The sequence below is a fragment of the Hylaeus volcanicus genome, chromosome 7 (assembly GCF_026283585.1).
Source record: "Hylaeus volcanicus isolate JK05 chromosome 7, UHH_iyHylVolc1.0_haploid, whole genome shotgun sequence".
NCBI lineage: Eukaryota > Metazoa > Arthropoda > Insecta > Hymenoptera > Colletidae > Hylaeus > Hylaeus volcanicus.
The window spans coordinates 19,640,920-19,652,436 of NC_071982.1; the positions used below are offsets into that span (position 1 = coordinate 19,640,920).

The 11,517-nt window shown below is 30.2% G+C and overlaps 2 protein-coding genes across 4 annotated transcripts; one reads left to right on the top strand and one right to left on the bottom strand.

Moving 5' to 3' along the window:
• Positions 1-624: 624 nt before the first annotated feature.
• LOC128880236 (uncharacterized) lies at positions 625-11,464 on the bottom strand. Of its 2 annotated transcripts, XM_054130087.1 has the most exons (13): positions 11,171-11,464; positions 10,925-11,093; positions 10,254-10,853; positions 8,844-10,184; positions 7,379-7,525; positions 6,488-7,312; positions 5,886-6,416; positions 4,624-5,826; positions 4,047-4,556; positions 3,609-3,973; positions 1,955-3,540; positions 1,629-1,882; positions 625-1,561 (listed from the first exon to the last, which is right to left on the bottom strand). In XM_054130087.1, exons 1-13 carry the CDS (start codon positions 11,326-11,328, stop codon positions 1,394-1,396), a joined length of 7,857 nt encoding a protein of 2,618 aa, XP_053986062.1. In that variant the 5' UTR covers positions 11,329-11,464; the 3' UTR covers positions 625-1,393. The 2 variants fall into 2 exon arrangements, with proteins under 2 accessions (XP_053986062.1, XP_053986063.1); XM_054130088.1 differs by lacking the exon at positions 11,171-11,464 and having other exon boundaries at positions 10,254-10,537; positions 10,925-11,087.
• Positions 7,547-8,959, top strand: LOC128880245 (uncharacterized). Of its 2 annotated transcripts, none has more exons than XM_054130107.1 (3): positions 7,547-7,939; positions 8,085-8,527; positions 8,608-8,959. In XM_054130107.1, the coding sequence occupies exons 1-3, from the start codon at positions 7,914-7,916 to the stop codon at positions 8,814-8,816; spliced, it is 678 nt and encodes a 225-aa protein (XP_053986082.1). In that variant the 5' UTR covers positions 7,547-7,913; the 3' UTR covers positions 8,817-8,959. The 2 variants fall into 2 exon arrangements, with proteins under 2 accessions (XP_053986082.1, XP_053986084.1); XM_054130109.1 differs by having other exon boundaries at positions 7,918-8,014.
• Positions 11,465-11,517: the final 53 nt, after the last annotated feature.

Genomic DNA, 11,517 nt, shown 5'->3' on the forward strand with positions numbered 1-11,517 from the left:
AACCAAAACTACAAAGTTATAACTATACTCTGTACGTTAATGTATCCTGTTTATCGAATTATTGATTGATTATCGAAATATTCTCGTATATTTGCAACTTTTTAACAGTATTCCATAGTTCATTATTCATCTTTTTCCTGTCCTTCTTACTTCTTAATATTTTTAGTAACATCTAACTTTAATTGTTTGTGTGGTTTATCAAGTTTATAATCTTCTGTAATTTTCATGTATGTTAGTTATAATTGTGATTTTTATTTTTAAAGATAAAACATGTCTACTGTGTTATCAAACGAAGCCCAACTGCGCTATGTAATAGAATGGTTTCAAGAGTGGTCAGAAATGCAAAGAAGTGACTTTTTAAGTGTGCTTCTGGAACAATGTGGACCTTCAGGTCTTGTCAATGGACTGCTGTCCAAAATGGAAAATTTGGGATATTCTGAAGGATCTGACAGACCTCCAAGCCTCTTTCAATGTCGTGTGAAACTCTTTAGAGAATGGAGCAATAATTGGTCTCAGCAAGAAAAGGATTCTTTACTTTTGTCCATTAAAAATACTGACCCTACATTTGCAACAAAATATGAAGAAAAACTGGCAGCTTTAGTGTGTGAAGATAAAAAATCATAAATAAACAGCCAAAAATAATTAATACACTCTTTACAGTGTCCTGGCAAATGTGAACTTTTTTCATTGAATTAGAAATTAAGATAAAATACATTTTAAATGAAAAGGCATACGATCAAAGTATAATAGAGTTTATTAGTTTTATTTATATAATTAAAACTATTGGATTTTGGAGTAATTTATGGTGAAAGATAATTGAAATTATTTAAATGCTTCTCATATACGTACATTCCAGCATTGTCTAGTATGTAACAAAAGAGGTTTTTAGTACAGTGTTTGAATTCAAGTACAATAACTACAAATCATTAAAAAAGATGTATTATTTTGTTTATGAAAATAGACGTATTTTATTAAGTGTTTAAATGTTATTTATTATCATATACATATTCGATTTAAATAAATTCTTTTAAACACTGCAATTACTGCACTTTTTGATCTCACAATGCTTATTTAATTACATCTTATAGTTATACTATTTAATTAAGGCATATGCTAATTTCAAATTATAGAAGGAAGAACAGGCAATTATAAAAAAATAAAATACTTTGTACATATATAATTATATAAATAATTGTGGAATGTAATAAAATTTTCGATGTTTTTAATCCACAATTACAGTCATTTTAAGAACTTTCGTATAAAATTTGCAAGATTACGATCGTATTAGTTAGATTTTTTGTAATTATAATACGATAGATAAATATTTTATAATAGTAAGAAATAGAGGAACTAATCCAATATTTTACATACTTCAATAATATACACCTTAAAATTATGACTTTGGTTCTTGTTGAAGCCATTTTACACATATTGCTTTAATCGCATTTTGACCAAGTCTTTCAGATTCTTTTAAAATTTTTCGTATATCTTGCGACCGCGAATGTTTAACAGCTAATAGGTATGCAGCTTTTAGTTGTTTGCATTCGATATATGCGTTTATCTAAAAATAAAAACCTTTAGAAAGTTACTGAAAAATTATTAACTTAATATGTATAGAACAACCTTACTTTGAGTTCTATGTCCGTTATTAATCTTACAAGATTATGAACATCATTCTTTTCAGTGGACTCTGGTTCACTATGTAAACGGTTCAATAACAATTTCACACAATGTGTCAAAGCATAATCTGATATAATATATGAATTTGGAATCCCAGAAGTGTGACAACATTTAATTAATTGTTCTATTCCTGGAATATTGTTTTTCAGGGTCAAGATATGGCCAGCTAAAGAGTATACTTTCTGCTGTGGTAGATTATAATCTGAAATAATATATATCGTTTATATAAATGAACAAATCATACTGTTTTATTATGTTTAAATTGTTGGAACACCTTGCATTATTCTGAATGCTATTCCAAATCCTTCTTCAATATTGTGCCCACAGAGTATAGCTAGAACAGCTAAATCTATTTTTTGCTGTTGATTGCCAAATAAAGTCGGCAATTCTAAAGTGTGCGCACTATCGCACTCGTTATGTGAAAACAAATTTAAAAACTGCATTGGAGCCCTTCCCTCTTTTTCGCAAGTTGCTAAAAACTTCGCAAGTTCCATTTGTCTACAGATCGTGTTTATATGTTTATCTATTTCCGAAAGTTCCATTTCCATTGTTAAAATTCCTTGATTGCTGTGTATAGAACTTGTACTTTTTTTCCTTTTTCGATTTAATGATTCAATTTGCAATTCAGATTCCAAGTGCTTTTGGGCGTCGAGCAAGAAATTTCTTCTATTACAGAGATCTGTATAATTGCTTGCTTCATTACGATAAAAACGAATGCACGTCATCGCAGCTCGTACAGAGTCTTCCATAAATAGTTGCAACTGATACAAAATATTCAAGTATTGCCTCCTTTCTAGACTGTGACACACGTATATTAAATATTTTTTCCAAATTAATAAATTTGAATCCTTGTTTTTCATAGCTTCGTGAAGTTTTTCGGTACTTCCATTCTTCAAGCAATATAAATAAATCGAATTAAAAAACAAATCGGGTTCTAAATCATTTTCCAAAGTAAAAGTAAGGCACTCATTATATTCCTCGTGTTTCAAAAAAAATTCTAAAATCGAATTATAGCTTCCATAAGTCAGTAAATAATAAAGAGTTTCGTAGTAATAAACATTTTGTGCCGCTGAAGACGCATTTTTAACAAAGAATTTCCCTTGACTTGTCATTTTAAGGTTTCCAAAGTTACTGAGTACTTCTTGCGATGCGGTAGTCTTGTACTGAGAATGCTGTACATATTGTTTGTACGTGCTTAAATTGTTTAACATTTGTAAAATTTCTGAAAGTAACGGTGGATCTTTCAACGGACGATTCTTTATAAATTCAGTTTTTCTTATGCATAGCTCATCCATTGTGAGTTCTTTATTCTCGTCAATTTTATTCTCAGTTATCGATTTTCGAATTTCTCTTTTGCTCTGTGTTAACGAATCTTTGGGATACGACAAAATAACCCAATCGTCGATATCTTCATGCTGAATTTTATCGAGGCAGTGGAAAAACTTCTCTCGTGCTTGATCAAAATATCCCATTTTCAAACATGCTTTACCCCAGGTCGCCCAGACACCTTGTGTATCCAATCCAGCCTTGGTACTCACATCTAGAGCAAGAATCCATTGTTCTTTTTCAATCAGATGATCTCTAAACTTTCTCAAGGTATTTTCTTTTAAATCATCAGAAGGTATGAGATGTAAACAATCAGATTGAACAAAACTGGCGATTAGATCTATTTGCGATAAAAAACCATCGCAGTGTGCTAATCCAGTACTAAAACCAAGTTTCGCGCATTTCACTTTTGCTGCAATTAATAGAGAACGTATCATTTTAATTATTACAGTATGATCTACTTCTGGATTTACTTTCCCGCCACTAACAGGTTGTAAGAGATGTTTTATTTCGTCGCAACGATCTAATAAAAAGCTGAAACAATAAATACATATATCGAGAATATATACAATTATTATATAAATATATTAAACAGTCATTACCTAGTGTATGTTTTATGGTCAGAATATAAATTTAGGATAGCCAAACACAAAGAAATGTTTGGCGCGTACTCGAATGAAAATTCTTCTCTGATAGTTTGATTATGCTCCTGATCTCTCGTTAATTGCCAATAATCAAACATTTCGCTACTTGAAGTAGACGGTGTTCCTTGATTGACTTGCATTTGCAACACTGTCTGTTGCTTGCAATCATTGCACACACGTACAAGTACAGAAGGTGGATATCCAGATACATGCATGCGATGTTGAGAACATTGAGCACAGATAACACGACCACATCTACGACAATGGTGTCGTCTATTAAACATCGAAAATATAACGATTTTGCAACAACTGCATACTGTAGCCTGTTAAACAAGCAGAAGTTAAAACAATTAAATACAAAGCAATATCAGAATATTTTACATCATCCTTGTGTACCTTATCATTGGGTACCCATTCTTCTTTTGTAGGAACTAGAGCAGGCATAACAAACTCAATATTTTCTGGTTCCAAAACACATTGCTGCACATTCTTTGATTTGCTTTCTGTGTTATCACATTGTAAAGACACGCGACAATCTAATGATTTCTGAGCGTAGAATTTTATAATTTCGTCAAAGCTACTTCTCGAAATATTCACTTGTTCTAATTTTTCTTCAATTCTATTTAATATTTTTTGAAGACTTTCAAATTTACAATTCATTAATAACTGTTCTAACATTAACAATGGTTCTTTTATCAGATGAATGTACAATGATCTTTCTGGAGCCTTTAACATGCTCAGAATTTCAATTCCTATCAAGATCCTTCTACGTTTGATGGTTTCTGTTGCTTTGCAATGCTCTAATAAGTAATTAGAAATAAATTGAAGCGAGTCGATTGACTGTAATTGTTTTAATACAGTCTTGCACAGATTGATTGATTGATTCAAAGGTAATGCTTGAAGAAACTGCAAGCGAAAATTTCGTTAGTATTCGATTCGCGTAAATTATAATTTTTTAAACGTTCTTAACTACCTTTAATGTTTGCTTAAAGTTTTGAGCTTCATTTTTTAAAAGACCTAACAACAAGTCTTGCATCATAGAGGGGTGTATTTCCAAGGAGAATGCTTGACTTTCCAACCACTCTAAACACAATTCAAATTTTTCTGCATTTATTAACGTTTTGATAACTTGAAATGGATCAATTTTTTCAGTGCAGTAAGCAATGTCATACCAATTCCCATTGGATTTCATTTCACAATACGGAAGCATTTTATGAAAAATAAATACTCTGTGTAGAATTTCATTTAATTGTGATTTGCAGTGTGTAGGTAATTTGTCCCTATCCGAATTATTTACTGCATAAAGCAAAGCATGTTCGCAAACATTTATGTGCCATTTATTTATATTATATAATACTGTCTGGCATAGTATATGTACATCTTTAATTTGATACACATATTGCAATATTTCCGCATTCAATGCAGTATCGTTTTTCGAAACTATGTAACTGAGTACTTTATCTTTGAAACATTGCAATTCTGTACGTTTGATCAGATCATCTGGCAAAGTGTTTAGAAGTTTCAAGCATGTATGCCATTCGTTTTCTTTTAATGCAATTTCGAAATGAAGCCATAACTTTTGCATCGGTATCGTTTCGAGTATAGCTGCAAGCGTTTGATTATTTTCAAACAACGATTTCATTTCAATGACCCACGGCGAACTTAAAAGATTTTCGAGACAAGCAATACGTTTCAGATTATCACAGTTGTTTTCTAGAATAGTTGGATGTTCGTTATATATTCTTTGCAAAAGATAAGAAACAATCCAACAATGTCCTTCCAAGTATTGCAATAAACTTGATCTTATATTGCGAGTTTTCCATACACTATTATACTGATTGACCTGTTTCTGATGGTGTATATTATGGTAGTTCGTATACTTCAATATTATATCATACGAATAGGAAGACGCTGTATATTGTATAATTACATCTTTTTTAGAGAGTTTAAAGTAGTCATCTACTGAAAATATATTATCGCTGTTACTAGTGCCATACAAATTACTATTACAATATTGAGAAATGAAATTTTGGTATTGTTTCACGATATCGGGTAGCATAATTATTTTTTGCTTTTCTATGTTTTGCGGTGATTTCTCAAATCTCGATGAATAATAATCGAGATATTCATGAAAAGCGGTGCTTAAATCTTCGTTTAATGATTCTGCAGTACAGACCTAGGGAAGTAAACATATTAACAAATGATTCACGATACATAATGAAAATTATAACTTACTCGGATACAAGGTGTTCCATAAAATTCGTTAGCCATCAGAAAGATCACTCTTGGGTCATGTGTAATATCCAAATCTTGCCATACAGGTTCGTTAAGTTCTTCAAGTTGTAGAAAAAACTCTTTCTCTACCATAATATTATTTAGCAGTTTTGCTCTTAGCGCGGTAAGCGTTACTAGACCTAAATCACCAATTAAATAACCAATCGACATCAATGAAACTGAATGTTGCAAATCACTAAACGGAGGTTGATACGCCCAGATAGTCAAATTAGCATGTAGAAACATGAGATTCCACGTATTCAGAAGAAAAGTTAACGTTTCATTGCCCATTGATAATTCACTCAAATCTAGGCTTATGAGACGAGTTGTTTTATTCAATGCATTTTGAATGTCAGGATGCTGGGAAATAGCTTTAAAAATGTCGTGGCTTAAGTAAAATTTGCCTAAATTTAAATTCTGCAAAATTTGCAGTAATTCTGATAATATATCTGAAATGCATTCGTTTGGTCTTTCTATTTTATGACTATGGTCCTGCAATAGCAATAATTATTTTATGTCCCCTGAAATGTAGTAGAACTATCTACAAAAAATTTGATACATACCGATTTACATGATGCTTTATTTAAAATGATACATCCGTTTTCTTTACTGTCGATAGCGGATTTTATACTTTTTTCGTAAAACAGTCTAGGACATGCATTTGTAAGAATACTATATACTAAATTAACTTGTAAATTGTGTGCAACAGCTTCGAGTTTATTTGGCTCAATTTTAAGTTCGAATATTTGATGACCAAAGTAGTAAGGTAACGGAATTTTGAGTAAATCAGAAACTGTGAATATTTGATGATCAGTTGGTATAATTGTATGTAGGAGCTGTAAATGGGAGCACATATTTTGCATATATTTCTCAGTTCCGCTTGAAATAACAGCCATTTTACCAAGTATTTTTAAACCTGGCAAATAGTTACTATCTTTCAATATTTCATTGATTGTATCTTTACTTGCTTGTGACTCTTTAAATTCGTGATATTTAGCCGCAATATCAGTCCAAAAGTCATCTTTCTCTTTACATTCCTTTACAGACAATGATATCATTGTATCACAGAGTATATTTTTTATAGAGAACTCGTCTTTTGTCTCGTATAACAATTGATAAATTGTGGAAAAGAAATGTGCGTATTCAGTATTGTCAAATGTTTTACATAATTTTAAATATTTCATTGCAACTTTACAAAAATTGCTCGTGCTGAAGACTTGACTCATAGTTAAAGCTAGATCTAATACGCATATCGTCAATATTTCGTTGCCGCTAACAGTTTCAGTTTTTAACATTCGCAAATTAGTTTCTTGGGATGCCAAAAATGTTTCAAGTTGGCTAGTTTGTCTGGAAGACTGTATACCTTCCTGTGCAACTAGTCTTAGATTCTGTGGAATGATTTCTGTGTTAAATAGTTTTTTTAAATAACTTATGTACTAATGTATAGTACATACCTCTAATGTAGAAGATTGTAAGTTTTCTCTTGATTCATTTTTATCTTCCAATATATTTGCTTGTTTATAAACGTTGTCTTTAAACATGTGTAATGCTTTTGAAAATTGTATTTCTCCATGTAGTTGGGTATTCTTTATATGAGCTGTCTAAGAACAAACAGTAAAAAGAGAACCAATTGAACATGCTATTTCAGGAAGTATCAATTGTATTGATGTTATTAAATGTTTCTGTTAATTCATTACCACTATACAGAGTTGAGTATTAGTGAATGATAATGATTTATTAAATATTATTATTTATGTGTTTACTATTATATAATGTGCTTTGTATAGACCAATTTACAAGATAAAAAAGTATTTGAGATAGCATCAGATAATAAAGACTATGATGAAGAAAGTGAAAATGAAATGATTCAGCCTGCTGATCTTACAGCTATGGAACTTTACATGGAAGATGAAAGCAAATACAAACCGCTACATTCTTTGGTAGAAAATTATAATAACCAAGATACTCTAAAGAAAATGCAGTTTGCAAATGTGTTTAACCAACTGGAACCAATTGTATGGGAAAATTCTAACTTAATAGAAAGAAATGATTTACCATTTATTGCTGGCTTTAAAGAAGATTTAGATAAAGTGTTTAATAATTAATGGATAAACTATAAATAATAATAAAAGTATAGCTCTAATCAATACCTATTTCTAGATCATCAAAGAACAAAAATCTAAATTTTTATAAGAAAATGTTTCGAATAAAACGCGAGCATGAGGTGGATACAACCAGTGTGTATGTTGAAGAAACAGAACCAGGTGAAGAAGTTTATGATTATGAAAAGTTTAAAAAGGAATATGATGAACAAATAGCACGATATACAACTACGGACAAAATATCGAACTATACCAACGGAAATACATCTGAAGAAACGCAGAGAAAAAAATATCCTGCAGAAACACTGCAAAAGTTATTTGACTTCAAAAACTGTACAGAGGCATCAAAAAAATTTGGTATTAAAGCTATAGATTGCTTAGTGGACAATTATGAACGTCAAAAGCCTGCTTTGAAGAAGTCTGTACAGAAAGTGTGGTTGATGATCAGGGTGTGGTTTCTAATATACATATGTCTCGCGATACCTTGTTGGTGTCAGAAAGGTAATTTAGATGATTGAATGATTTTATCGAAGAAAAGCAAGTTTGGTAATGATCTATAATAGAAGGTTGTTATTCCATAGGTTGGTGTTGTTGGTGTTTCCGTTGCAAGGTTTGTTTTCCCAGAACAAGAATTTTATTTGCAAAACAATATTATGCACTTAATCCTCCTGGAGTACTAGCCAAAGAAGTTAAGAAGAAAGAGGAGGCACAACAATTTATTACATACGAGCCTACCGAGTTTGAGGAAGATGCATTTGAACAATTTGAAACGGCGATAAGAAATATATAAATACTTTTCCTACATTAGTAAAATTACCTCTATAATATCCTGCGCCTTTGCGTAATCATTTTTCCATAAACATTGAATAATTAGGCTTTCTTTAGTTGCTAACATTAAGTTCACGAATAATGGTTTGTATATGGTATCTTTGGTTAATACGGTGTCCACTGTCGGCGATATATTTTTAGAACGTTTTCGCAATTTAGTATTATTATGTATCAATTCTGATTCAGAATTGCTGTCAGATCTAATCTTTGTTTCATCCGAAGCACTGCCCTCTTGGTAAAAAAGTATACTTTCTTTGAAACGATTAGATATTAGTTTTCCATCTAATAGAACTTTTGGTTCAGTTTCAATTTTATTTACGTTTTTAGATATATTGTCATCTTCTGTAAATTGTGAATTTGTACAAATTTCTAATCTCCATTTAGCATCTGTTATTGCTGCATCAATGGAAGAGATATCTTTTTGAAGTTGCTTCTCTTCTTCTGTACATTCATTTTCTTTTTTCATTTTCGTGAATTCATTTTCTATGACTAACATAATCTCTTTTAAATGAAATAACACATCTTTAATAGCATATTTATTACAAATAAAACCCCTTAAAGGCTGTTCCATCGATTTGTTCTCACTTAAGGTACTGGTATTGTTTTTATTATAATTCTTTAAAGTATGGTCAAAATCGTCATGTCGCAAGAAAAGTAAAGAAAATATATTTTCCACAACTTCTACACGCAAACTAAGTGGATATAAAATTTGAACATAATATTTCATATCAGTAAAGTGATGTATAATAATGCTTTGATTTTCGTGATAACTATCGCATAATAAAATAGCTTTCAAAGCACTTAACATACTACAATATGCATAGAAAATATTTTCTGATTCTGATTCCTGATCTTTTAATAAATTTTCTATTTTATTATACTCTTGTTCATGTATGTCAGTTGTTAATTTCAATACTGACAGACTATTAGAATGCAGTAAAGTATTGAATATTTGTTTTATACTTATTCTCTGTTGAAATGTATCAACTGGTTGAATTTTCTCTTGAATTTGATTGTTACCATTTGTAATAGAATTATCCTTCATTGAAGTCAAAATATATTCCATAATTCTAATATTCTTTTTTAATGCAATGTCAAGTTCTAGTAAAGTAGAATCATGCCATGCATCAAAATTACATTTAGATATTAAAAATTTAATTGAATTACACATAATGTTTTCATTTTCTTGAATTTCATTAGGAATATCCTGAATGCAATCATTTAAAACTTTAAATAATACAACAGGCCAAAAAGACTTTAACAATTCACAGGATAATATTGATGAAATATCATCATATTTTTCATTTTTCACTAAAACATGACAAATATCCTGAAAGAAAGATGATATTAAATAGAAATAATATCATAATTTTAATTGTAATATTAGCTAAACACTTACCAAAATATCTGTAACCCAATGCAGTTTCATGTTAGTTACTCTTTTTATGAGATTATTTTTATTTATAAATGAGGTACAGCTTGAAGTACTATTAAATAGTCCTTTTTGAATTTTCAATGCATCATTCAAATTGTCAGCAACTTTAGTATGTCCATAAACCTCATTAATAAATGTGCACCATGCATTAAAAAGTTTTCTCTCTGTTCTTGAGTATAGTACAAGTTCAATATCTTGAATGTTACATGTTTCAAACAACATAGGAAAAAACCATCTCAACAGTTCATCTGTATTGGATTCAAGTATGTTCATTTTTGATATAATACATAATGCATGTCCAACAGCATTGTCACTAAAGTGTTGCTTGGATAATTTAAATTTTAGTAATTCTTTTATGAAAGAGAAATATAAATCTTGTAAACTACAAGCAATATTAGTTGACTTGTTAACACATGCAGACAATAATTCATTAATGATCCAACAAACAACAGTTAAATTATTATGCATATTTTGTTTTAAAAATGTGAAACATTCTTCATGTATTTTTTCAAGAATTTTTGAACGTGTTTGTTTTGAACTATTTTCATACATCATTAATAGTCCCTATGAAGTATATAATACGAAATAAATTAATCATTAAATGATTAAAGTAAATGATTCAATTTTTAAAATACCTGTTGTATGTCCGTGGTCAAATTTTTGCATAATTGTAAAGCATGTATCATTTGCACATAGTTATGTTGTTTTTTAAGATTTTTAACATCTGAAGAAGCAACATTGTTGATAAGTTTTTGCAATAATATTTGAGTAATCCACTCATGTTGACTTTTACTTTGCAAATGACTGAAAAATATTTAACAAATAGAGAGGATAATTCTACTTAGACTTTTATATAATACTCTTATAATTATTGTATATACATTAAGTTTCCTGATAAAGTCTGAGATTCAACAAAATCCACAGTGTCACTTTGACATGATTTGCCATTAGCATTTTCTTGGTAAACAATTAGGGACGTGTACCACAATTTTGACAATATACATTTATTTATTCCCAGCCTTACTACTTGATCTGACATTTTTCCAAAAATTGATTAACATAGCGCGAAGAAAAAGCAATGAACATATTCTTCTAACCACAAATCAAAACACTACTAATCAACTGTTGATTATCAATATTGATTAGGTGCATCGCTCATTCATGGAAATACGTTGGTATCGCCATCTAACAGGAACAATGGCAACATTTTCCACTACAAGCTTAACCG